We start from the raw sequence: 26496 nt of genomic DNA, 5'->3' as shown, positions 1-26496 counted from the left end.
TATTGAATTATTAGGAGTTTTTTTTTACGTGAATTGTATCTTTTGGTATGAGGATATATTGAGAAAATATTTTTAAATGTAAAAGTTACAAAATAATGAAAAAATATTATAGTTTTAAAATTTAAATATGAAATGTTATCTTTTTATATTGTAATTTAAAGATTATATTATATGATAAGAATAATTTTTTTTATAAGATAATTATGAAAATAATACATTTATTCAAGCATTATTAAATGAATTACTTTTAAAACATAAGAAATAGTTAAAATTTATAATTATTGTATTTATGAAGTTATTTATATATTTTCTCTTAATATACCATACCGAGTCTTGAAAACGAAATAATTCTTAAAATGACATCTATTAAAATTCACGCATTGAAATTAATTCTTTTGACTTCCAAGTAAAACTCATTTACAACAACAATATTTTCCTTTCACGTATCTGCTGCTTCGATTTGATTTCTTAATAAGAAAGAAGATGGGCCAGCACAACATATTCAATTATTCATTCCGTACTTGCCACTGGCGACTGGCCAACTGTGCAAACGTTCAGCTGGCAAGCTGGAACCAATGAGAGAAAAAAATTTGAACGGCCAAGATTGCAAGATTCTTGATCAGCAAAAGGGTATAAAGCCAGTATCATTCCAGAATAAAATAGAACCGAAAGCAGTTCCAAGAAACTCGTTACCTGCCCTTTTCTGCTTTACCAAGGAGCCATGGCATGGACTCCTCTGACTTGTCAGTTGTCCAAAACATATAAAAACCACATTTTTCGGACCTTATACTGAACCGCAACAGATAGAAAAGTCTCTTTTTTTTCTTCTTCTTTCTTTTGCTTTCCCTCCCTTATTGTTCCTTCAAGAACCAATCTTTTTTTACAATTAAAATCTCTCTTTTTCTCCCTATCTGGGGCCTCAAGGCCTAGTTAAAATGGAAAAAAAGGGAGAAGAAAGAGAGCTGGGTATGTTCTTTGATGGGATCATAGAGTCCATGCCTTTGTTTGCAAAGCAGTTCATTGCTGGAGGTGTTGCTGGGGGCCTTGCAAAGACCGTTGTTGCCCCACTTGAGCGTGTCAAGATTTTGTTACAGGTAAAGTTGGATTTTTCCTTTTTTTTTTTAACACTTTGACTTGATTTCTTGGTTCTTGCTTTATTTTGTGTCTCTTTACTCTTTGTCATGGTTGTTGGATTCTTGGGTTCTTCTTGGTTGTGATTTTGTTGCTTTCTTTTTAAAAAAAAAAAAAAAGTTTTCTGATGGCTTGCATCCATAGTTGATTTTCGAGCTTGTGATGCCTTGTTTTGACCGTAGCTCAACTTAGGTGCGATGAAGTCAGTGAATTATCTTTTAATGAGACGATGTTTTGTTGGTGAAGATTATATGGGTTTTGGGATTGTTCATTTTTCGCCAAGATGGGGTCTTTCTGATATTCTTGAGTATCAATGACTGATGAGAATTAGGAGATTTAACTTATCAAACCCTACCAATGTGGATTTTTTGATCTTTCCCAATATTTTCGGAATGCCGTCTGCATTCTAGGTGACTAAAAGTTGAGGAATAACAAACTCATATCCTTGATGTAACCAAATCATTAGTAATGAGAGGCTGTGGTTTTTGATATTGCGCTGCCACCCGCCAAGGCCCAAGTACCTGCAACATGTGAAGATTTACCCTGCATTAGCAGCAAGAACTAATTCATTATTCCGTTTCAGACTAGAAGAGGAGAATTTCACAGCATAGGGATCTTTGGATCCATTAAAAAGATTGCAACGACAGAAGGCATCCTGGGTTTCTACAGGTTGATGTCCAATTCATTATCCTTTACATGAAGGTTGTTCTGAAAAGTTATCTTCAATTTCTTACTTATTTTATGGGATGAGCAGAGGAAATGGTGCTAGTGTTGCTCGAATTGTTCCCTATGCGGCCCTTCATTATATGGCTTATGAGCAGTACCGTAGATGGATCATCAATGGTTTTCCTGACTTTGGAAGAGGCCCTGTACTTGATCTTGTGGCTGGATCATTTGCTGGAGGAACTGCTGTGCTTTTTACTTATCCTCTTGATTTGATTCGGACTAAATTAGCTTATCAGGTAAATAGTTGATTATAAAGCTGGAGGCTCTTCGGAGTTGCAGCCAGGGCAGTTAGCCTGGCACTCGCTTCTGAGCTTTTTCTGTTTCTCTGACAAAGTTGTATTTGCTAGTGCAGGTTGTTGGTCCACCAAAGATTAATGTGAAAGGGGTAGTTAGTACTGAACAAATTTATAGAGGAATTCTTGATTGTTTTTCAAAGACTTACAAAGGGTCTGGGCTCAGAGGCCTCTATCGTGGTGTAGGTATGAATTTCAAAACTAATCTGCTGTTAGCTTCTCTTTTCGTCTTGTGGGGTTTCCTGCTAATATGTGAGAAATTGTCTCAGCTCCATCACTTTATGGAATCTTCCCATATGCTGGTTTGAAGTTTTACTTCTATGAGGAGATGAAACGCCATGTACCTGGGGAGCAGAAGAAAAAAATAATGGTGAATCTAGTATGTGGGTCTGTAGCTGGTCTCTTGGGCCAAACTTTCACATATCCTCTTGATGTTGTGAGGAGGCAAATGCAGGTATATTTACTCCTTGGATCCAAAAGAGCAATTGAAAAGTGATCAAACTGTGAATTCTAAAGTAATGGATGAGAACTGTCTTATTAGGTCCAAAGGGTCTCGGCATCCAACAGTCCCGAGTTGAAGGGAACGATGGGATCACTTATTATGATTGCCCAAAATCAAGGCTGGAAGCAATTGTTTTCAGGGCTGAGCATCAACTACCTTAAGGTAGAAAAAGGCCCTTCCCTTTTGTGAGCTTTTTATCATTCATTTGTTATATTAATTTTTGTATGTCTACTCCAGGTTGTACCGTCTACGGCAATTGGTTTTACAGTTTATGAAATCATGAAATCAAGCCTGAGAGTTCCATCCCATGATGAAGCTGTGATAGAAGTGGTAACAAATAAAAGAAATCTCCATTCATAACAATGAGTACTAATTCATCTCATTCATTGGGTGCTTTGCTTCACCTTCAAAATTCTTATGTTTTAATTACTGACCAAGTCAGGCCATCTCACTTGTACATTCGATTCTTTTAAGCTGTACAAATTGTACAGCTTACATAAAGGGATGATCAGGTAGCAAACTCTATTGATTAGACTTGTAGCAGTTTCTTCATCAAGGATGATGAGTCTTCCAAGTTTTAGACTCATACACAATGTAAATAATTTGGGCATTAATGGAATAAAGAATTTTGACTACTGCTGTTGAGAAATAAATATCAGTGAGGACGTATGTATGTCACTAGCTACAATATTACTGAGGACCAAGGTTTTGATGGAAAAGGCTATTACACTCAAAAATTAAAGATTATATAGGTAGTAAGTTGATTGCTTACAAGGTCCAGGTAATCAAGTGACTACGGATTTCTGATGGTTGCTCAAAAATGGTGGATGCTATGAGATATCTCTTTACTGCAACAGAAGCAAATGTTTCTTGGCAGCATTCTGACCTGAGTCAGCTTGGGGTTACAAAATCCTTGAACAGAATGTTCCCTGATCGAAGTAGGTAGGTATCCAGAAGCAAAAAGTTGTTTGATGTGAAGAAATGTTTCAGTGATGACAAAAGGTTGCTATTGAATGGATGTTTAAATTTCAATACAAGCATAATGTACAATCCAAAAAGCTTTCCACAATAATAATTATGAGTTACTCTGCAGTCAGCAACTACATTTTCCTTGATGCGGCAACTAACATTACAAACAACATCAAAGGAAGAATTTTCCACAACTTTACCAGTAATCACCACACGAGCATTTGCCATCCCTGAAGTGATGAAAGCGCTTGTTATCCCTCACAATCAACTCTCTCCCAACAATCTTGGACATGATTTTTATTGCATTGTGGCAGTCGCCGCAGATTCTCAGGTTCTTAATGATCCTAAGAGGTGTCCTTGCCGGAGTGCTAATAAGACCATAAGCAATTGCCAAACGCTCACTATGGTATTGCAAGGCCTGCTCTTTTGCCTCCTGATCAATATCATGAAGCACATACCTTGTATCAGGCACATACCCTGCTTCCCTCATCTGCCCATTCAAACCTTTCAGCTTCTCATTTACTTCTCCCTTGAAAGGGTTCATACACCGATACTCAATCACCCTATTCTTCTCCTCAATCATGTTAATCACAGAATGCTTCTTCCTTGGTGGTGCTTGGTGTTCATTCTCACTTCTCATAGGAGGATCAAATCCAAGCAACAACTCCTCAAAATGATCCTCAAGGTCAATATCTCCATGAATTCGTGCAAAACCCCTGATTGCCTCCCAAATCTCCACCGTTGGCTCAATAGGCATATTCTCAATAAACTCCACAGCCTCATTCAAATACCCAGCTCTCCCAAAAACATCAATCACTCCTAAATAATGTTCAACTCCCGGAGCAATCCTGTATTCATTCTTCATCAATTCAAAGTACATTATTCCTTCCTCCACAGCCGCCACAGTGGCACAAGCCGATAGAACCGCCAGAAAAGTTTCGCTATCCGGCTGAAACCCATCTTTTCTCATATCCTCAAACAACAACAATCCATCATCTCCTTTCCCATTCACCGCATAGTCATTTATCATCAAATTCCAAGAAGCCATATTTCGCTCACGCATTTTATCGAACACCCTGCGAGCATCTCTTATACTAGCGCATTTCCCATAAATATCTATCAATTTGTTGTTCAATTCGATATCACCAGAAAACTTTGATCTTCTAAAAAATTCATTAACTCTTCTGGCTAATTCTAGCGAATTCATATTCCCGCAAGCATCCAGTAACGCCCCGAAAACATTAAAATCCGCTAAAACACCTTGACCCATATAATCTAAAGCTTCCTTAACCTTGCCTTCTTTGCATAACTTCATCAAATCCACGGTAATACTTTGAAATGTTGGATTTTCAGGAGATGGGTGGTTTTCGTTTCGGTTTTCAGTGTTAAATTTACGAGGGTTCGGCCGATTTTTCGTGGTTTGGCGGTGAGTTGTGACACTTTGGCGGCGGTAAGTCCTGGTAGAGCTGTTGCTATCAGTGTTATGGGATGCCGCGTAGGTGCATGGAGGCTTGAGTTTGTTGGGGTTTTGAGAAAAAAAGAGCTTGATTTTCTCGTTGAAGGCGAGAGAGTGCTTGGCATTGATGGAAGATTTTAAGTGGGAAGAGAAGCTAATGGAATTTCCCGTGTTTTGAAGGGACACCAGAGACGCCATTGTTTTTTTCTTACGGGGGCCAAAGTAATGCGGTCCCCGAGCAGCGGATGCCTATAAACTTATCAAACAATAAATGACCTAAACGACAGCGTTTTTCTCAAGTTTATGTTCTTTTGGGTACTCTTCTTTCAAGTAGTTAACTTGAATGAAGTAAAATTGATATTTGATGGTATTGCCTGCCGTGACAAGATACCATCTCTTGTCAGCATATCTGATAGCGCCAAAAGTTCAAAACTAATCAGCCAAATACCAAGCTGTTTCAGTGCTTCAGCTGCTTTGCAAATGCTGGCTGTTCTGGAGACCATCCTGCACCAATGCTGGGCAAGGTGTCATCCATGGAGCTCCCCATCAAAATATCTACCCTGCAATGCACCATGGTTCGACAAGAGAACTGGTAGCCAACTCAAAAACTACACCAGTAGGGGGTGCAAAATTAGATTAGTCTTGATCATTCTCTCATCAAAATTTCTATTCAGTTTCTACCCTTATAAAACAAATTTCATTCAAAGAATCTTGTTTATGGTGTCCCACAATGGGATCAGAATTCAGAGGGTAATTCTTGTTGGATAGCAATCACCAAAACATTCTTGCCAGATGATCCAGTTACTAAAATTAGTATTACTTTATTGTCAACATATCTCAGTACATGATCATAACTCAAGGCCTCGCTGTATAATCGAAGCTTAAAGTAAATAAGAAACAGATTACACTTTTTAATAGCTTCAACATCATAGGATGCGAAACAGAAGTATAAATAGTAAACAATTAACAAAACTGAAACTGGGTGATCAAATGATATAATCTGACCACTCAGAGATGAATGAAGTATGATCCATGGACTCTCCAGGGCATTCCTCGTGCCTTGAGGGTTTCTCCTTCCCTCCCACGAGCCTTGCTGGGTTCCCTACAGCTGTGGTCCGAGGTGGCACATCAATCAGCACCACTGACCCTGCTCCAATCTTTGCTCCTTCCCCAATCTTCACATTCCCTAATATGGTTGCACCAGCCCCAATCAACACCCCATCTCCAATCTTGGGATGCCGATCCCCACATGCCTTCCCAGTCCCACCAAGTGTAACATGATGCAAGATTGACACATTGTTACCAACAACCGCGGTCTCACCAATCACCACTCCAGTGGCATGATCAAACAAAATCCCCTTCCCAATCTTTGCCGCGGGATGTATATCAACAGCAAAGACATCAGAGATTCGAGAGTGTAACGCCAATGCTAGCGGCCTACGTGATTGAGTCCACAACTTGTGTGCTACTCGATGAGCCTATAGCAACAAAATTCCAAATATTATTAATTTTTTTCCATTTTCCCCCAATTTTCTACACTATCAATAAAAACCAATGATTTAGACAAATTCCTTTTGCAACATTCATTCAATTAACAATAAGCATACCATTTTTATCCAAAGTGCTAAAGGGTATTCAATCTTAACCGTCCATGTCAAGCAAGGAATTTGATCTAAAGTCCAACATGTAACTTATAATGATGTAAAAGACTTAATGTTGAAACCATGCAAGACCTAATATTCCTTCCATAAATCATCCTTTAAAGTACATCGGACTTATTGAAATAGCTTATGAAACCCAATTCAATTAATCAGAGGAAATTAAGAAAGTGTATTACCTGGCAAGCCAAGAATCCCTTATAATTAAGCAGGCAATGAGAGAATGAGACGCAAGCAGGGTCCCTAACGCGAGCCGCTCGGAGATCGGCGACGGCGGCAGCTCGAAGAGAAGGGTCAGAGGAGAAAGTATTCAGAAAGAGATCGTAGAGGAGCGTCGAGAGCAGCGTGGAGGAGCAGAGCTTGTTGCCGAGATGGAAGGAAAGCGAGCGCTCCAGAGAGGAGTGAGATAGGATCGTAGAGTAGAGGTAGCTAGCTAGAGCCGGCTCCGACTCGGCATCGCGGCGTGCCTCCGCTTTTATCTGTGCCCACACCCACGCATCGTCTTCCTCCACGGGTGTTTCCGTCGCTTGGGAAGGCGGCGGAGTAGGGTACCCCAGATCGCCGGCCGGCATTTTTTGGTGGTGGCGTACGTTAGCGAAGTTTCTGATGGTGCGGCGTTACAGGATAGAAAGGGCGGACTTTTTACAGTGATAGCACGATGAGAAGAGGGGAAACACAAAGTTTGTGGAAGCTGCTTGCTTACGTTTACTTTCTTGTATGTTTAATTTTTCGGGAGTTCGTGGAGGTGACACGTGGGGAGATTTGCTTCAGTTGAGGAACTGTCAACTATTCCGAATGAGTAAGGTTTTTTCCCTCTACCAAACATGTCGCTAGAGAATGACTTTTCGTTTGGTAAGAGTCATATACAGGTACCGTACTAGTAACGCAGTTATTCATTTCGCTCTTTCTTTTGTCTATATTTTTTTTAGGAAAATGAGGTTTATACTTTTATAATACGAAAAACACAAAGTCCCATACATCATGACGTAATATGTCGGAAACAATACTAGGAGGATTATTGAAAATAATAAATTTTTCTAAACTAGAAAAGTTAATATTAGTCAAGAAATTTGCAACTAGATCGTTTTCCCTAGAAACATGCCGTGAACCTTCCATTGATGCCTAAAAAGAGGTTGAATTGATTGGAGTAAGGATGAGATGTCGGATTCTTGAGAGCTTCAACCACCATTTTATTATCAATTTGAAGATAAATTTTTCTATACCCCAAATCCCATGCCAATAACAAACCTTTGTAGACGTTCCATAACTCCGCTCTATAGGTAGTGCACTTGCCTAACTTGAGTGAAAACCCGCCCTTCCACACATCATGGTTGTCTCGCAATGTACCACCAGCTGCTGACTTACCAACAGAAGCTTTAAACGCTCCATCCATATTTAACGGTTCAGGAGGCTGCCACCCTGTAAGCCGTTGTTCACTTAAGGAATGAGTTGACATAATATTCGGCACATTAGTAGCACAGGCCTGATGTATTGAACCCACCCAGCTATTAAGAAGTGACATTTGATTCTCAATTGTCATCACCTTATTCTCAAACACAAAAAGATTTCTCCAATTCCAGCAAAACCAGTAAGTAACACCAAAAACCGTACTCCAAGGAATGCCATTAATCAACAATTTACTTCTACTCTTCTTCAAAGACAGCCACTCAAGAAAGGAAGAATTAAAAAAACGCACCTTGTAAGCTTTGTGGGAGAATTCTGCACCAAAGTGCAGTGATTACTAGACAATCCCTCAACACATGGGATGCTGACTCGATATCCAGATGACATCGAGGACAACTTGGGTCATTCGTGAAACGTCTTCGCAGCCTTTCCTTATTCGTGAGCACTTTGTCATGAAAGCATGATAAAGAAAGGTGTGAATTCTTTCCGGACCGCATCACTTCCAAACTAGATTCCATTGACTGCTATTATGAGTAGATTTAACTTCCAAAATGCCTCCCAACGCTGCATTAGCCGATGCCACCATGAAGACACCTGAAGAGGAAGACATCCAAAAGGGTCTATCTGGCTCTAAGCTGGATGAAGGAGGGAGCGTATTTGTTAAAAGTATTAAACTTTTCCATTGGTAACCTGCCTGCAATATGACATAGGTCCCATTCTCCATTAGATAGAATGAACTCACAAACACTGCTCGAATCATCAATTTCCAATCCCAAGGTCCGTGCAGCAGCTGCTAAGAGATAATCACACAACTAGTTATCCAACCAAAATCTCGTAGTAACACCGTTACCAACTTCCAACCGCATATTGGTTTTAAATGCATCCTACAACTTACTAATTGAGCATTAAAAAGCTGAGGCCCTTGCCTTACAGATGTTATTCGGTATTAAATTCATACCAATGTTATATTTACTCCTAGCCACCTTTACCCATAAAGATGCTGGTGTCGAGATTAAGTTCCAGCAGGCTTTAAGCAAGAAAGCGTTATTCATTTTTCTCATGCATCGAATTCCCAATCCTCCCTCCTCTTTAGGTCGACACATGTTCTTCCACTTCATAGCATGGATTTTCCGAGCTTTAGAATCCCCGTCCCAAAGGAAATTACGACAATGCATCTCAAATTTTTCACGAGTTTTCTCCGGGATGGCAACTGTTTGCATTGCGTAATAAGGAATATACAATAATATTGATTTTACCAATGTCAGTCTGCCTGCAAAAGAGAGAGCCGAGGCTTTCCAAGAAGACAATCTGTTGCAAATTTTTTCCTCCAAATACTTGAATAAGGAATATTTCTTACGGCCACGCAATAATGGGACTCCTAGATATTTACCCAAATTAGTTGAATGAGAAAAGCCTGAGCATTCACTAATTGCATGAATTATATCTATCCCAACATTTTTGGAAAAATAAAATGAAGTCTTCTCCACATTAACCTTTTCATCGGAATACTTGCGAAAATCATTTGACACGCCTTTGATTACATCCATCCGTGGAACTAAAGCTTCCGCAAACAAAATAAGATCATCGACAAAAAATAAATGAGGTAAAGCAGGCCCTCCTCCACCAAAGCGAATTGATTTCCAAAGCCCTTGTGTTACTGCTTCATTGATGCCATGAGATAGGCACTGCATGCATAAGAAAAAAAAAAAAAAAAAGAAGACAATGGATCTCCTCGTTTCACTCTAGTAAGAAAGAAGTTATTAGAAAACGATCCATTCCATATGACCTGTGAACTGCCACTATTCCAACTTCTAACAATGATGTCAATGAGTCATTCTAGAATATTGGCATCTATCAGAGTGCCATATATGAACTCCCATCTCAACCTTTCATAGGTTTTTTCTAAATCATTTTTTATTATCATCCACCTAAAATTTTCCTGTTTCTTTCTGAATGAGTGCATAGCTTCCTGCGTTACAATGATATTGTCCGAAATTTACTTACCAGGAATAAAACTGGCTTGAGTATCAGCATTAAGGTGACTCATAATCGGCTTAAGCCGATTTGTAATAACCTTCATCAGGATCTTAAAAACAATAGGTACAAGACTGGTTGACCGAAGCTGTGAAATCACCTCAGGGCATGGTATTTTAGGAATTAAAGTTATAATTGATTTACACAAATCATTACCAACATCAGCACCATTGAATACTTCTCTGACATAAGACACCAAATCCTTCCCAACAATATGCCACTGCGATTGAAAAAAGATAGCCGGGAAATCATCACTCCCAGACCTTTAAGAGGCTTCATCTCAAAAAGAGCATCATGTACCTCAGCTTCATCTACTGGTTGCACAAGATTGTCCCTCATATTTTCCTTCACAGAAGGAAAAGCACCCCGAATTGAAAATGGAGGAATAATGTCGTCCTCTTTTGAATATAGTTTACTAAAAAAATTCAACTGCATGGGACCTTAATATATCCTGATCGTCACACTAATTGCCATTAGATAATCTGAGACGAAGTATCTTAGATTTACACCTCCTTCTAGAAGAACAAATATGGAAGTATCTTGTATTTCAATCCCCTGCGTCAAACCAATCAAATTTAGCTTTTTGCACCTAGAAAATCTCTTCCTATCTCAAAATAGTCTCATACTCGAGACGTAAATTAAACTCTAGCTCGCTCCAAAAATTAGAATGCCTGCTTTCTATGGCTTTTTCCACACCATTGAGTCGAGCCAGGATTCTTTTGTTCCGAAAGAATATATTCTCAAAACCTGCAAAATTCCACTCCTTTGCTTTAGAAGCAAAATTCGGTAAAGCCCCTTGAATACCATTCGCTGCAACCCCTTCTTTTTTACCAAAGTTATTAAAATTCTCACGTGTCAGTTAGGCTGCCTGAAAAAGAAAAATTAATTCCTTTGTGTCTCACTTTCCCATTCGGCATACTAATTAAAATAGGCCTATGATTTAAACAAATTCGAGACAAGTGCTGAATGGTGGCTTCAGGAAACTTCAATCTCCAATCTGTATTACAAATCGCCTTATCAATCCTTTCCGAAAGCAGATCTCGTCTCCAAGTAAATCTTGGATCTTTAAAGCCAAGGTCCAACAAACTTACATCATTAATAAATTTATGAAAATAAGGGTATGGCGGCTGCCTCTGTCTAAACCCTAAAATTATATGTTAAATTTAATCAATAAATTTGGTTTAGAACAATTTTTTTTTTGTCAAATGTTAAATTTTATTAAGTATATATCAAAGTGAGACAAATTATTGTATTCATAAATTTCGTTCTAGAATTTTATTATATTTTAAATTGTTTTCTTTTCTGTCAAATATTGAAGTTTATTAAATATCAAAGTGAATTTTATTAAGTTTTAAGAGGGAACATGGACAGATTTTTTTTTCAAAAAGCTTTTGTATTCTAAAATATTTATATAGTATTAGGTATAATTTTTTTTTAAATATTGACTAACAATGCTAATATTAAAAAGCCAAAAACATCATTTTGAAATAAGAGACACCAAACTGTTCTTATGAAGTATTTTGATTTTACCATCATCTAATGTACAAAATACTTAAAAAACTCTTCGGTTCCTGCACTCTCTCCAGAGCAGAAGAAATGGTGACTCTCCACCCAATGCGGCACTCAGACCATCATCCATGATAAATAGGAAGTCCCACAAATCTCTGCCCAAGAGACACAATTGCCTTAACCAATTAGTGCTGCCAACACCTTCCATTTCCCTTGACTTTCCTCTGGCAGAAAGAACCATTACGGGTGGGTGCTCCACAAATGGATGTACTACTATCACCATAATTTGAGTTCTTTGTGCTAAAATTACTACTACTACTAATACTACTACAACCATAGTTCGAGTGCTGCCAACATCTTCCATTTCCGTTAACTGTCCTCTGGCAGGAAGAACCATTGCGGGTGGGTGCTCCACAAATGGTTGTACTACTACTGCTACGACCGTACTTCCAATTATGTGAATTGAATCTTGGATCCATGTCAAAATCATGGGATGTGCTCTTTGCATCGAATCGAGAGAGTAGACTAGTAACCCTCAACCCTTTATGCTCCTCACACCTGACTCTTCCTCTAACAGGTTGCTTTGTGCAGAAATAGCCATTACCTAATTCCACCCCACATATAGTATCGCAGCCATCATTGAAAACAGGCCTATGTGGAGCAACTCCAGTTTCCACTTTTCCACGTATAAAAGTTTCTGAGGATTTTTTGTCAAAACCTAAAGCATCGTTAGCATATGAATCAGAAACCACATATGGCACTGTCTGGTATCTTGTTGTCTCTGAATTGGAGTTACAAATTTTCCTCCCTTTATGCTCATCACACCTCTTTCTTCCTGAAACTGGCTGCCTAGTACAAAGAGAGCCATCATCCATGGCAACTTCACAAATAGGGCTGCAGCGCTCAATTGCAGGACAGTCCCCTGCAATCAATGAAGGCACTGTGCCAAAGCTGGGAATCTTTGATCCATTAACATTGTATTCTCCATTTCCAAAAATAACATAGTCTGAGCATGCCTTATGCGTGTGTGATTTCTCACTTGTACTTAAACTCACAGAGGACCCCCTAGTTTTCTTTCCCTTGTGTTCAGCACATCTTTTTCTTCCTTCAAGTGGTGGCCTTCTACAAATGGAACCATCCACTAAAACCACCCCACAAATGATAGTGTCATTCTCATTAGAGCCACCACGATCAAAAACTAACCTAGGCTGTGATCTGCTGAACTTGAAAACTTGCCACAAAAAGTTGTAGCCCTCTCCATCAGAATATTTGCTGAATTCACTGTCTTGTGAAAGCAGCTTGCTTGCTTTGATTTTGATGCCTACTTGCTTTTGATGGAAGGGTAGAAGCTTTCTGGAGAAAATGGCTGGTGGGGTACGATTGGATGCACCTTTATCAAGTTTCCGAAGAATATTGTCATGGCGGCGTGCACCATTAGAACCTTTATTCCAGGCATAATCAAAGGTATTGAGAAGCTGAGCTTCTGTTCTCTGAGCGTCTGCCTTGTTTTCCATCTACTTAGCATTCAATAGGGGAAAGGAAAATTATATTAAAATTTAGAAAATTAGATAGCAAGATTTTATTGCGGGCATTCTTCTGTCTATACATACTGGGAAGACACCCTACGGACAATCAATCAAGCATAATTTGAATGCTATGTGTAGGTGGGTGAATATGTAAAAAGAACATTTATTAACAAGTGCACTTTCACTGTTATTTAGCTTTCAAAAACCATCTCATCTGGTTCAGAGTCCAGAATTTGTCATTGGAGTACTACTAAGAGTCCTCGAGGACCATCTGTAATTCATATAAGACTAAGAGCTTATAACAGTCTAAAGAAGAAAATATATATACTGGTTCACCACCTGCAAAATTGACCTTAACAAGTTGTATACACGTACTTTCACTGCTCTTAATACAAGTTTCTCCAGTAATTCTTACTATTTTCACCCTAAAAAGCATTAATATTCACAGTATTAATTTCTGGGAGACTGCAACTCCAAATTATAGGCAGTAAAAGGCTTGGCTATTGTAGCATAATTGCAGAACAGCTAAAAAAAATCACAAATACAAGATCGTTAACAATCCAAATGAATGCAAACTAGAAGATCAATGAAATATCATTAGAACAAATATCTCATTCACTATGTATTAACTTATCACTGTTTTTTACTAATTAAAGATACTCCAGAAAAATATAACAAAGTTTATAGCCTCCAATGCTAAGAATTACTATTCCAATTTTTATTTTTCTAACTTCTCAAATAGTTTCCATTCAAGACTCATAAGATAGGTTAACAAGCAAATTGAAATCAGAAAAAAAAAAAAAAAAACTGCAAAGAAATATACTCACAGGAGCCCATCTGTACACAATCGAATAGCCTCTTGAAAAAATGTCCTCAAAGTATCCACATCCCTTTTCTCCAGAGCTACTTCTACCCAAATGAGCACCTGTACGGCCATATTGTTGGAGTCTTGTCCTGACATTGTCAGCTTCCCCAAGATAAACCACCAAAACCTTATACCGGTCAAGCTTGCCAGTGTTTTCCCTGCTCGAGGAGCCACTACGGTATATAGCAAGCTCATAAAGCCCTGAGCTTGAATTTTTGGGAAGATTTTCAACCCTGTATCTGGCCACTCCTTCTTTCCCTATTGAATAGTCTACCCAATCATCAGGCCCAATGAGAACCTAAACACATCAAGATACAAAAAATCCAGAAGAGATCAAAGATTATAAATCAAGTTTAAATTGGATGTGGATATTGTTTAGAAACAATAACTGATAGAAGGAAGGGAATGCATTGATGCAATCCAGTAAGAATTCAGCAATTTATGGGGAAACTATGGGGGATAAGGGACTTTGTAGATTGAATTGAACCTTCCATTTGGAGAACTGGGAGTCGTGTTTGGTCCGCTTGTGACCTTCTCGTTTCAATCTGGTGACTACAGCGGCCAATTCAGTCGCTCCCATCGGCATTGGTTCTCCCTGGTTGGAAAACGACCGTTGTCATGTTGTCAAGTTATAACAGGCGTCTTCAATGAAAACTACAAAAAGACCATATTGCCTATTCCTTTTTTCGAAGTTGCAAAACATTTGCATCCTTAATTTACCCCTTTCCTAAATTTCCTTGGGCAACAAGCCCAATCCAATTAAAAAGTAGTACAAGGCTTTAAGCCCAATTCTGTTAAAGAATAATCTCAAATCTAACAAGGGAAGTAGATGGATGGTGAAACATCATTAATCAAGTAATCAGCTTCCTTAGAATCAGATCATGGCCTTAGGCTAAGCTTGGGGTTGCGGTTCATTTGCAAAACTGTTGTTTGTACTTTGGACTTCAGGTTAACTGAGATTTGAGCAAAAGTGATCTTTCTTCCCCATGGCTTGCCAAAAAGCCATGATGGGAAATGAATATAGTGTAATATATACAGAGTTCATCATAGCTTGGCAAAAAGCCAAGATAAGAAAAGATCAGCTCTCTCATTGTTGGCAACACGTGACAGGCACCTTAAAAGGAAATCCAAATTTTGAACGTTCCTTTTTTATAAGCATTGTTGTGCCTATATGAGCTATGCTTTACCAAGATATTGTATAGATTTACTACTATAATCTTTTTTGGGGGGGTGAGGGGTGGCAAAGGGAGTTAGTTCCAAGGGGATTTTGGTGGAAATATTTATCCCTAGTATAAGCAACTATAACATATTCTGCTCCCCACCAAATTATAATCCTGCCTATCAAGGAAAGGAGAAAAAGCATCTTCCTCATTGTTTTTGGTGCAGATAAGAAAGCAGCAAGCTTATGTCAGGATGTGAATGTGATTGTGAAATTCAGTTTGTCTTTTTGGTGCTGCACTCATTGCTAAGCTAAATCTTTTGGCCCCTCCCTGCCTCAAAGCTGAACGATTTAGTGACCTCAAAAGTTTTCATCTTTGGTAGTGCCTCTTATCGTTTTCTTTGCCGTATGTCTCATCAAAGGCTGCTTTACTTTTCCAGCATAGCAAAAGAGAAAAAAAAAAAAAAACGTTGAATGATATCTCATACTTTGGTGAATAGATGAAATATTTGGATGGTTTTGATGGAATATATCAATTCTTAAAGCCGGTAATCATCAACCAATCGTATCATGCCATTGTATTTATCTTTAAACGTTAAAGCTTTTTCTGTGTCTTTTTTTTATGATTATTATTCTTCTTTTAGAGAGGCATAGATTTGGAGCTACTCCATGCATGAATAACATGAGGGAATATCTTAAGGTTTCTTTGATTTGTATCTTTTGTAAAGGTAGTCACTCACTTCGTGTAGCTAGCTAACTTTAGGTCCCACTTCCATAAAGAATTACATTGGTAGATGTTTGCACACCTAAGTCCAACCTACCTCTGAATTTACTTTTTGGTTCCTCTTTCATAGTTTATATGGCAGGATATACAAACAACAAGGTCTTTTTTACAGATTCAGTCCTTAAGATAAATTGTCTTCAGTGTAAATAGACAATCTGCTATGAAGTGTCATGTGATTACCCATTATTTATTTTGAATTCAGCGCTGTTGCATTTTTCTTGTAGGTGCAGATTTACTTTTTGACTGATGGTCACTTGTACAGAATTCAAATCTGCTCAAGGAGAGGAAGCCAGCTATAAGCTGCTATTGTTGGCTAGAAATTGACATTTCTCTTGAAGAAAATGTGAGCAGCTATATTCAGGATGCCAGCAAGCTCATAATTGATGTTACCTATGCCAAGTCATGCCCTACCATTAGCTCTTTGTCTTCATTTGTCAGTGTGTAGGGCTCATATGTCCTACCCACACTACCAATCTGCCATGCTGTGCCATCTCAGAGCAACACAAAACAAAAGAAATTTATTTTGATGTCTGGCACAAATTTAAGTGCCACATTTAAAGAGAAGGATTAGTTTATCTATGCCCACCTGTTCATATTTAAGGTCTACTAGCTGGATCTAGCCTCAGACTCAAAAAAAGAGTTGATTACTGTCTCCAAGGAGACAATGCCTAAAAAATTTCCCAGAATAAAATAATGGGAACTTCAATATGGGCAATAAATAGGCAGTTTTGTTGCATCCTAGATAGATAGTTAATCCCAAAATGGTGATGAAATAGTAAAACAATCACAAATGACAAACTGGGCAAATAACGATATCTTAAAGGATATTGTTGTTGTTTTCAAAAGAATTTACTAGAATTTTTTTTTTGAAAAGAAAAGAATTTACTAGTATTACATCTGTTCTTTATCAAAAGATGGAAGGTAAAGCACATTACCAAACACTGGTGGCAGATTCCAAACTACACGGTAAGAATTAACTTCCTCCCATTACCTACTCTCAACTTTCTGTCGAGAAGAAAAGGATCAAACTACATTTCATTGCTAGGTAAAGTCCACATTTGAGGGCTCCATGCAAAGTTCTAATTTCATTTAAATATTCATTTCTTTGAGAAGGAGATAGATAGGGAAGGGAAGGGTTTCCTCCAATCGTGCAGGTAATTTACATGTGGTTTGGTATTAAACAGTCGTCGTTTCCTAATACAGATAGACCGTTTCTTTTTGTCGTTTGTGATTTGTATAATATTGGCAATTGGGCAATTGCCCCTTGCTTGTAAATTTGTTGAAAGCAGGAGGATAAGGATGTATACCGATAACCAGTTGACAAGGAGGCTTCCAAATTAGGCCACCCGCTTTATTTCACGCTCTCACAGGAATCAAATTCTGTTTCTAAAGAAAGCTCACGCACGTTACATGAGCTTAAAAAAAGGCAGCCTCAGTTTCGGTGAAAGAAAGCTGAGCTTGTTCTTGCAAGGGCTGATACATGTTCCTTTATTGCATCCGAAGCTCTCTTTTTGAGAGAGAAAGAAGGGCTTGTTTTGCTAGCTAGAGTTTAGACACGTCTTTTTTTAAGAGAAAGAGCTTACTTGATTTGATAAAAGTTCCTTCAAGTGCACGTCCCCATCAACTTCTCTTTCTTCATATCAAACTTTTCTTCTGGGCATCTCTTAGAAAAAAAAAAAAGGCATCTGGGTTATTGTGAATCAGCAAAAATGCAATTTTTTCTGCTCAAGAGTTTTGTTTTGATGGAGAAATGGGATGCGGGTTTTGATTATGGGGTGTGTGGAAGGTGCTCAGGGGTTTAGTTTCTAGCTGGCTTCGGAGATGAAACAGAAGGGTACCTCAGATTTGGCTGGTAAAGTAGTGGTGGTGGCTGTTAAAGCAGCAAGGGACATCCCAAGGACTGCTCTCGTCTGGGCTTTGACTCATGTCGTCCAGCCTGGGGATTGCATTAAGCTGCTGGTGGTTATTCCTGCCCTCTCCTCAAGTAACTTACTTTACCTTATAAACACATCTCCTTTTACTTTTATTTGTTTTCTTCTTACTTTTTTAATGATGATACAAGTCATTGAGCTGATTGGGGGATTAGAGGAGCCACCTAGTAGAATTAAATATTGCACTGGGCTTTCTTTCATACATTTGAGCACAAATTTGTTCTACCACTTTCTTATGTTCAAGGCAAAAACTATTGTCGATGGTCCAGAGCTTAAAGTATAAACTTCAGTAGATAGAGATTTTGCCAGGTTTGGATCTTGAAACCTTTAAGTCTAACAAGCGGCAACATGCAATCGTTACAACAAAATAAGTTGCCTACCAGTTTCCTCAATAGATTAGGAAGAAAACTTTTGGCTAACCTGTTGATGGCCTTGTCCTCTGTATGTAAATGCTGCAGTGGAAAATGAAACTGCGCCTTAATACACGAGTAAACTTTTGAATTCTTTATGTTTCTGAAATTATTAGTTTCTATATAATAGAATGAGAATAAAGCATGGAGCATATGTTTGGTGATGCTTTTTAACTTCACGTAATTTGAGTAAATAGTAGAGATCTCTGGTGCATAATGTTCCTTTCTTCCTTTGTTGAACTTGGCCGTTGGGTGGCTCATAACTGTTAATCTTAGCCTCTTCATGCTGTATTTGATACAGCTGCTTCACAGATTATAAATGGCCACTTAGCATGAGCCAAAAGAATGAACATTATTGACATTAACCTATTATTGGGTTGAATAACATTCTTGGCTGTTAGGCTAAGATCATGTGCAGTATACTTTCTTATCAGCTTAATATGCAATTATCAGGTTCAATTATATATAATTGCTACAACTGAGAATGTGGTTTAAGCATTCTGCTGCTTTGTTATCTCTTTTGGTCTCTGCTGGTCACATTCACTTCTTAGTATTTTCTGTTGATAACCTATCGAGATCTAATACATTACCAGGTAAAAAGATATGGGGGATTTCAAGATTTACCAGTGATTGCACCACTGGTCATTGGAAGTCTCTCTCAGAAACAAGTTTAGATCAAAAACAAGATATTGCAGATTCATGCTCGCAAATGATTTTTCAGTTACAAGATGTTTATGACCCAGAGAAGGTTAGTGGATTAATTTATTTTCAGATGTTTCTTTAGTTCTTAAATGCTTCGTTCCTAGTATTGAGTTTTTAATTCCTGTTTACAGGTCAAGGTCAGGGTAAAAATTGTTCCTGGATCACCGTATGGGATAGTGGCTGCTGAAGCCAAGAAAGCTCAATCAAACTGGGTTATATTGGATAAGTAATATATACAATGTAAACTTTGTTCTCTTGCATGATGTATCATATATTGTTCTTAAGCTTAAGCATGCTTTTAGCTATGTAAGAATATGCAAATTACACAAGGTCTTAGTTAACACATGTGTATAGTAGCCAACATTCTCATGTTCTGAAGCTTCCTTTTTCACTTTAGTTTCATTTTGATTCTTCTGTTTGTTCAATTAATTATTGTTATTATTGCTATCAAACCTTTGCACAGAAGATTAAAACATGAGAAGAAACACTGCCTGGAAGAGCTGCAATGCAATCTTGTGGTCATGAAACGATCTCAGCCAAAGGTTCTGCGATTGAATTTGGTTGGATCACCTAACATGGCACCTGAAGTGGCTTGGCCATTATCATTTGAGTCAGAAGCATATCCTAAACATAAGAAAAGCAAGCATGACCGGTTAGATGAAATTAGGGGGCCATTTGTGACTCCTGTGAGCAGTCCAGATCATGAATCGTCTTTGACTACTACAGATGTTGGAACTTCATCAATATCAAGCTCAGATCCTGGGGCCTCACCATTTTTCCTCCCCGGATTATATGAGAGTTTGAAGAAGGAGTATTCATTTATAACTGAAGAAAGCCAAAATCTGTTTGAATCTGATTCGGGCTCTGACAGTGAGATAGATCCTCCTAAAACAAGATTATTTTTCGAGCCAGGGACAGCTGACATTCGCAGTTCTGTCACTGACTCTAAGCATCTTGGCAAGGGTTTTCAGAGACTGAACGATTCATCTCTAACTTCAACATATAGTGTTTTGTTGGAGAAATTATCTACATTGAATCGAGAACCTGATGTCGGGGTCCTTAATTATAGGCTTGATCTGAAGGTGAGCAAAAGTGTGAGGGAAGCTATCTCACTGTCAAGAAATACTCCTCCTGGACCACCTCCATTATGTTCAATATGTCAGCACAAGGCCCCTGTGTTTGGGCACCCTCCTAGGTGGTTCACTTATGCTGAATTGGAACATGCTACAAATGGCTTTTCACAATCGAATTTCTTGGCTGAAGGTGGATTTGGCTCTGTTCATAGAGGGATCTTACCAGATGGTCAGGCGATTGCTGTAAAGCAACATAAGTTGGCTAGTTCTCAAGGTGATCTAGAATTTTGCTCAGAAGTTGAGGTTTTAAGTTGTGCCCAGCACCGTAATGTTGTGATGCTGATTGGGTTCTGCATCGAGAATGGAAAAAGATTGCTAGTTTATGAGTACATTTGCAATGGGTCTCTGGATTCTCATCTTTATGGTAAGTTCTCTTCTATCCTAATTTATTTGTGACTCACTAATCTTGATCATGGACAAGCAAATAGCTAGAGAATATCAAGGGAGATTTTCTTCTTTGCTTATGAATTGAAATTGATATATTTATCACAGTTTCTCAGTTTAACGAACTTCAAAACTATTGGTACTTAACTAATTTGAGTTAACTGGAATGTCCTAAATCATGCCCTTAAACGACCACTTTGATTTTTTGTTGACTATTTATTGGGGGAATGGTGTGTCTAGTTACATAAGATGTTTAATCAATTCTTAGATTGCCTTTCGAGGTAATACCTTTATAATTTTGTCAAACTTATTTCTTTTGTGGATAACATGGGTTGAAATGCATGTGTTTCATTCCAATCACTGGTTGAAACTTTCTTAATTGGGAAATGCTGCTTGGTCCTCAGACTGGAGATGGTTGTGTGTGAGTCTAATATGTTCCTTGTCCTCAATGGTCATTGATAATTACTCCTCTAAATGGACAATTTTCAGGACATAATCGTAATGCGTTGCAATGGTCTGCACGGAAAAAGATTGCTGTTGGAGCAGCTAGAGGATTGAGATATCTTCATGAAGAATGCAGAGTTGGTTGTATAGTACACCGTGATTTGCGGCCTAACAATATCCTTCTCACCCATGATTTTGAACCTTTAGTATGTCATGTCTTCTAAGCTCTATGTGAACAAATTTTCAAATTTATCTTGACCAGCTGTATCTTGCCCTCAATGCACTGCCCATTCAAGTGTGAATGCTCTTCATTTTTTGTCAAACAATAGGCACATATCGTGTGTGCCTTTTATACTTATCCATTAACAGGGAATGCAAACTGACTATTGCTTCTGGATCATTTAGGTTGGGGATTTTGGGTTGGCAAGGTGGCAGCCAGATGGAGACAGGGGAGTGGAAACTAGAGTAATTGGAACATTCGGGTACACCTACATAACTTCTTTTTCATTGTTGCTTTATGATCTACTGAAGACAAATTTATTGAGGAAAACATTCTTGGTAGGTATTTAGCTCCAGAATATGCGCAAAGTGGCCAAATTACTGAAAAAGCTGATGTCTACTCCTTTGGGGTGGTATTGGTAGAGCTCATTACTGGACGAAAAGCTATGGACATAAATCGGCCCAAGGGACAGCAGTGCCTCACAGAATGGGTACGAAACTGACTGGATTTTAGGTTACAATTTTGTAGATTGGTGATTGCAGAAAATCTTTGATAAAAGTAAATTGACTTCTTGTCATAAGAGGATCAACAGATCACCTTCTAGTTTATCTTGTCCCTTGCTTCTAATTGTATGGTAATTTCCTTGGGCAAATATTAATCACTTTAAAATTTATCATAAATTCATTTTCTCACTAGTGATGTTTCGAATTTGGAGCAGGCACGCCCTTTACTAGAAAGTCATGCCATACAGGAACTTGTTGACCCCCGCTTGGGGAACTGCTACACAGAGCAAGATGTTTATGGCATGCTGCAATGTGCTTCCTTGTGCATCAGGCGGGATCCTCATTCAAGGCCTCGCATGTCTCAGGTTGGTAAATTGGAATTAATATTATAAAAATCCCTTGCAAAAAACTTTTATTTGATCATCATTGTTTCAATTATCATAGCAAAACCTGTGAAAAACTCACCTAATGCCAACATGTCTGAAATAAGAATTTCTACATGTGTATGTGCACCTTATAGTTTTGTGCATTGGCTATCTGCTCGGAGGCACTGTTAGTTATTTCTGTAGTGGTTGCTACAAATCTGGTTGAGTTTCATGTTTAACAATTACTGGCCGAAAGATGCTTTTAACAATATTTGCTTATAAGCCTATTAAACTTCACTTACTTCTAGAAACAACACCTTTCCCACCTGTTTGATTCTTATAAACATTTTACATGAATCTGTCAGTCTACAGTTAACTCACTCTAGTTCATACTGAAGGTGCTACGGATGTTGGAGGGGGATGTCATCACAAATTGGACTGTCCATACATAAATTTCTGGGCATCTTCAAAACAGCTGCGGAGCTGCTGAAGCAGGTAGACTGAATATCAGCAGAAGCAATACCTACCATTGTGTAATCCGATCTTGACCAAGGCAGAAAGATATTGATAGCTACACTGCACAGAGAGTAGATAGGCAGCTCACTCTGGAAAGAGTGAAGAAGGCCTGAGGGCTAAGGCGAATATAATTTGGAAACAGTGTCACCCTTTGTTATTAACTGAGGTGAATTATGGTATAGATTCATATGGTCATGCTCATACAGCTGTAAAATTGAGTGGACATTTTGTAAATTATATCATTTTTCTCCTTACACCCATTTTTTTTTTTTTTTGGAGTTGAACCATGGTTTTATAGCGTTCTTCTGCCTTTTGTTTCCATTAAATCATGTCAATCGGTGACATGCCGATTTCGTTAGTATGTTTTCATTGTCAGTCTGTATTATGTAAGCTCAACAACTACTATTTTTTTTTCTTTAAAGAAAATTGAGGGAGCTTGCTTACCGTTCAATTCTATTATGTCAGCAATCAACACTCCCCTGTTTGTAAATTTCGATGGTGCAGATTAGATGGTTCGCAACTCAATCGGTGTAACAAAAGAAAAAAAATATCATATTTTGTTGGAATTTGATGAATTCTTTGTTATATACTATTGGGCCTTTCTGTAGGGCCGTCGTCGGATTATTATTGGGCCTTTCCCACCCTCAATTCAAAACTAGTTTAGAATGAATGACCCACTCACAATGAAAACTCCAAGTATTCCAAGTTTCTTGAGATTACCAAGCCCAAAAGGCCCAAATATTTATTCTTTTTGTTTCAATAAATCCACGTGTATTTACTTCCGTACATCTAGATCCTGTCGGTTAAACGAGCGGTCTAGATTAACACGAGTCATAGTACGAAACTAACGGATAAAATCTGCGTGGAAAGACAAGATCGGAAGCATCGGCGGCGCGGCGGCTGAAAGTTGAAGAAACGAAAACGTTAAAAGGTCAAAAAAGATCCGCCATTGTCGGAGAGTGAGAGTGAGAGCGGCAATCCATGAATTCCCTGCTCAAGCTTCGAAAGCCGTTAAGCTTTTCTCTCACCACTCTATCTTTGCATCGCTTCTCCTCAACTCTCAACTGTAATAAGCCCTTCTTTTTTCTTTTTCTTTTTTCACTTTTATCTATCTTACCATGAAGCTTGAACAACTTGTTACATTGGTTTCTTTCTCTTTTTTTTTCCCCATGATTGTGAACCAGATGCTTTTCAGAATAAAAAGGAGGGTACGGGCTTTATACACCCAACTGCAATTGTTCATCCAAATGCTGTGATTGGCCAGGTGCTCTTTTTCTACTCTTTTTTTTTTGCCTTCTTTGTTTAAGACCTGGAACGTATTTCTCTCAATAGGCATTGGTAGTTAGGTACCTGAAAATCTGTGATTTGTTTTGTTTGTTAAAACCCAGTTCTTTGTTGGCTTTTCCCTGTCAAACAATTTGCTACTTTAACAACGGCTCTCTGTTTGTTGAATTGCCTTTTGACATCTTTCCTTATTTGCATAATCATTAGTTGGGCTATGGATTGCTGTGTCCTTTGTAATGATTTGTATCCATCGGTAAAATTTCAAAATTTATGGCACAGGGTGTTTCAATAGGTCCTTTTTGCACAATTGGTTCTTCCGCAAAACTAGGAAATGGATGTCAGTTGCATCCTTCAAGCCATATTTTTGGAAATACTGAATTGGGGAACCACTGCATTTTGATGACGTGAGTTTCTATTTGGTCATTTTTCTTTTTCTTCTTCTTTTTGAGTTTCTGTTGGAAATATATTTATTTTATGTAGTATATGTTGCAATTTATGGAAGTACTAAAACTTTATCAGGCAGTGGTGCTGTCGTTGGTGATGATCTTCCTGGGCATACTGTAATAGGATGCAACAACATCATTGGGCATCATGCTGTGGTTGGTATTAAATGCCAAGACATGAAGTATAAGGTAACTTATCTTCTTCAGCTTTTGATGCATAATCAAATGTATGTTGCTAATGGCTAGAATTGTTGTGCATGTGTACGTTGATAGCAGCTGTGTACTATGTTTCAAATGTTTAATATTTGCAAAAGATATGACCACTTATGATCATATTTCTGTGGTTTTAGTCAGGTGATGAATGCTTTCTTGATGTTGGAAACAACAATGAGATCAGAGAATTTACTTCAATCCATCGATCTTCAAAGTCAAGTGATATAACGGTAGATAAGAATATAAAACTACCAACATTATTTGTCTTTATATATTGAAGTCATAAACATGTGTATGCTATCCATGCATTTCCTCCCTTAACTAACTAACATGTGTATTCAGGTTATTGGTGATAACAATCTTATCATGGGGTCTTGTCATATTGCACATGACTGCAAAATTGGTAATAATAACATATTTGCGAACAATACTCTCCTGGCAGGCCATGTCATTGTGGAGGTAACTCCTTCGTCTACTGTTTGCTATGGAAAATGTCTTTCTTTATGTTTCTATCTTAGATTACAGTGTCTGCTAAATTTGATTCAAGTGCTACAAATGTAGGACCATGCACACACTGCAGGAGCAAGTGTTGTTCATCAATTTTGTCATATTGGCTCATTTGCTTTCATTGGTGGTGGATCTGTGGTATGACCTTTAGTTACATATGTGCCTTACACTGCAAAAAGATGCTAAATAAGTCCTCCAGTTACATAATCCAGCTGTAGGGCAGGTTTATCATATAGCAAACGACTTACAGACATTCCTTTGCATTCACAACCAAATTCAACTTTGTTTCCTGCATGAAGGTTTCACAAGATGTCCCAAAGTACATGATGGTGTCTGGAGAGAGAGCTGAGCTTCGTGGTTTGAATTTGGAGGGTCTTCGTCGTCGTGGATTCCTAGTCACAGAGGTTGGTGAAAAGTTTCAGCAGTTATTCTGATGGCTTCATAGTTTACTTCCATCATATTATTGGTGTAGGATGAAAAAGACTCTCCTTCAAAAAGATCCTTGTCTATAATGTAGTCTTTCATTGTTTAAAATTGCATATCATGGTCTTCTGGATTTTGCTTGAGGTTTTTGGTTACCAACATAGTATGTAGGTGGAATTTCAGAAAACTATTCAAAGTTGCATTTACTTTTTCTCTTAGTTCTACCTCGAGTAGCATTTGTGCTGAAATGTATCACCTTCTTATGATTTTTTATGTTTGATATTGGCCACAAGACCCGCTGTCATGGGTTTAAGGAATTATTATGGTATGCCTTTCTCCAAAGTGCATGTTATGGAGTCTAACTCCAGCCAAGAAAATGTTTATTGAGTATATTTATAGAAATGAAAGACATGGTAAGATAAGTTCATCCTATAACGTATGGGTGATATTATGTGGGAACTCATTGGATATGGAGTTAGGCTGTAGTCTATCAAGATTGAAAGATTCTAGTTTCTAATGTATATTTGCTTCTGTTGCTGTTCAAATCAACATATAGTATCCAGATGTTCAATTTTTTGAACAAACATAAGGTATAGAATTTGCAAGGAACCAGTATATGTGAATGCTAGTCTTTTTGTCCTTTTATTGCTTGGAGGATGTTACAGGCAGCTTCTTGGAATTTTATTTAAGTGCAATATTGTTATTTTTATTCTGCCTTTCCTTTAGTTTGTTAGATTGTTCATCACTTATATTCTATACCCTTGATACATCGAGATAAGTTTCTACTTTGTTGTGATAACTCCTGGTCATGTGTTTAAAAGTGCTGTACCTTTTTCTTTTTGGGCAAGGTTCTAGATTAAGTGTCTGAGGACAGCTTACAGAAAAATTTTCATGCCCAGTGACACAAATTCTATGGGATTTGATGAGCGTCTTGCTGAAGTGGTAATACCCCTCTCTCTCTCTCTCTCTCTCTCTCTCTCTCCTACACACACACACACACAC

The 26496-nt window shown here is 38.1% G+C and overlaps 6 protein-coding genes across 10 annotated transcripts in view; 3 read left to right on the top strand and 3 right to left on the bottom strand.

Annotated features, from left to right (window-relative positions):
- On the top strand, positions 686-3289 carry LOC18588429 (graves disease carrier protein). Its single transcript, XM_007012828.2, has 7 exons — positions 686-1094; positions 1715-1800; positions 1886-2093; positions 2210-2336; positions 2420-2604; positions 2692-2814; positions 2890-3289. The coding sequence occupies exons 1-7, from the start codon at positions 936-938 to the stop codon at positions 3010-3012; spliced, it is 1011 nt and encodes a 336-aa protein (XP_007012890.2). The 5' UTR covers positions 686-935; the 3' UTR covers positions 3013-3289.
- On the bottom strand, positions 3600-5323 carry LOC18588428 (pentatricopeptide repeat-containing protein At2g15690). The gene has a single exon (XM_007012827.2). It carries the CDS (start codon positions 5273-5275, stop codon positions 3818-3820), a length of 1458 nt encoding a protein of 485 aa, XP_007012889.2. The 5' UTR covers positions 5276-5323; the 3' UTR covers positions 3600-3817.
- LOC18588427 (serine acetyltransferase 5) lies at positions 5866-7438 on the bottom strand. The gene is made up of 2 exons (XM_007012826.2): positions 6915-7438; positions 5866-6555 (listed from the first exon to the last, which is right to left on the bottom strand). The coding sequence occupies exons 1-2, from the start codon at positions 7305-7307 to the stop codon at positions 6064-6066; spliced, it is 885 nt and encodes a 294-aa protein (XP_007012888.2). The 5' UTR covers positions 7308-7438; the 3' UTR covers positions 5866-6063.
- On the bottom strand, positions 11629-14737 carry LOC18588425 (protein EFFECTOR OF TRANSCRIPTION 2). Its single transcript, XM_007012824.2, has 3 exons — positions 14561-14737; positions 14036-14371; positions 11629-13196 (listed from the first exon to the last, which is right to left on the bottom strand). Exons 1-3 carry the CDS (start codon positions 14657-14659, stop codon positions 11868-11870), a joined length of 1764 nt encoding a protein of 587 aa, XP_007012886.2. The 5' UTR covers positions 14660-14737; the 3' UTR covers positions 11629-11867.
- On the top strand, positions 17319-23083 carry LOC18588423 (inactive protein kinase SELMODRAFT_444075). 3 transcript variants are annotated; one of them, XM_007012818.2, is made up of 9 exons: positions 17319-18000; positions 18951-19105; positions 19191-19285; positions 19523-20556; positions 21066-21226; positions 21426-21502; positions 21583-21730; positions 21959-22108; positions 22474-22569. In XM_007012818.2, exons 1-9 carry the CDS (start codon positions 17838-17840, stop codon positions 22492-22494), a joined length of 2004 nt encoding a protein of 667 aa, XP_007012880.2. In that variant the 5' UTR covers positions 17319-17837; the 3' UTR covers positions 22495-22569. The 3 variants fall into 3 exon arrangements, with proteins under 3 accessions (XP_007012880.2, XP_017983467.1, XP_007012879.2); XM_018127978.1 differs by having other exon boundaries at positions 17323-18000; positions 19526-20556; positions 22507-23083; XM_007012817.2 differs by having other exon boundaries at positions 17323-18000; positions 22507-23083.
- Positions 23490-26496, top strand: part of LOC18588422 (probable acyl-[acyl-carrier-protein]--UDP-N-acetylglucosamine O-acyltransferase, mitochondrial) — a 3993-nt gene continuing 986 nt past the window's right edge. The window contains exons 1-9 of one of the 3 annotated variants that reach the window (XR_001929626.1): positions 23490-23690; positions 23809-23888; positions 24188-24312; positions 24432-24540; positions 24702-24794; positions 24907-25023; positions 25126-25209; positions 25371-25475; positions 26343-26436. Coding sequence is in view for 2 of the 3 variants with exons in the window: in XM_007012812.2 (XP_007012874.2) it covers positions 23606-23690; positions 23809-23888; positions 24188-24312; positions 24432-24540; positions 24702-24794; positions 24907-25023; positions 25126-25209; positions 25371-25475; positions 26350-26436 (885 nt within the window). In the remaining variant the exon portion in view is untranslated. The remainder of the gene's footprint in view (positions 23691-23808; positions 23889-24187; positions 24313-24431; positions 24541-24701; positions 24795-24906; positions 25024-25125; positions 25210-25370; positions 25476-26342; positions 26437-26496) is intronic. The other 2 variants (XM_007012812.2, XM_018128511.1) reach the window with 2 other exon arrangements.

Source organism: Theobroma cacao, chromosome 9 (assembly GCF_000208745.1).
Source record: "Theobroma cacao cultivar B97-61/B2 chromosome 9, Criollo_cocoa_genome_V2, whole genome shotgun sequence".
Lineage (NCBI taxonomy): Eukaryota > Viridiplantae > Streptophyta > Magnoliopsida > Malvales > Malvaceae > Theobroma > Theobroma cacao.
This window is presented reverse-complemented; position numbering and strand designations above follow the sequence as displayed.

Bases quoted from the DNA above. Each gene is read 5' to 3' on its own strand.
- LOC18588429 (XM_007012828.2), top strand. From the start codon at position 936: ATGGAAAAAAAGGGAGAAGAAAGAGAGCTGGGTATGTTCTTTGATGGG. The intron at 1,095-1,714 runs GTAAAGTTGGAT...ATTCCGTTTCAG, and splicing joins GTGTCAAGATTTTGTTACAG to ACTAGAAGAGGAGAATTTCA. The intron at 2,094-2,209 runs GTAAATAGTTGA...TTGCTAGTGCAG, and splicing joins GGACTAAATTAGCTTATCAG to GTTGTTGGTCCACCAAAGAT.
- LOC18588425 (XM_007012824.2), bottom strand. From the start codon at position 14,659: ATGCCGATGGGAGCGACTGAATTGGCCGCTGTAGTCACCAGATTGAAA. The intron at 14,372-14,560 runs GTTCAATTCAAT...TGATGTGTTTAG, and splicing joins CCCAGTTCTCCAAATGGAAG to GTTCTCATTGGGCCTGATGA. The intron at 13,197-14,035 runs GTGAGTATATTT...AATGCTAAGTAG, and splicing joins TTGTGTACAGATGGGCTCCT to ATGGAAAACAAGGCAGACGC.
- LOC18588428 (XM_007012827.2), bottom strand. From the start codon at position 5,275: ATGGCGTCTCTGGTGTCCCTTCAAAACACGGGAAATTCCATTAGCTTC.
- LOC18588427 (XM_007012826.2), bottom strand. From the start codon at position 7,307: ATGCCGGCCGGCGATCTGGGGTACCCTACTCCGCCGCCTTCCCAAGCG. The intron at 6,556-6,914 runs GTAATACACTTT...TTGTTGCTATAG, and splicing joins AGGGATTCTTGGCTTGCCAG to GCTCATCGAGTAGCACACAA.
- LOC18588423 (XM_007012817.2), top strand. From the start codon at position 17,838: ATGAAACAGAAGGGTACCTCAGATTTGGCTGGTAAAGTAGTGGTGGTG. The intron at 18,001-18,950 runs GTAACTTACTTT...ATACATTACCAG, and splicing joins TATTCCTGCCCTCTCCTCAA to GTAAAAAGATATGGGGGATT. The intron at 21,503-21,582 runs GTACACCTACAT...CATTCTTGGTAG, and splicing joins AGAGTAATTGGAACATTCGG to GTATTTAGCTCCAGAATATG.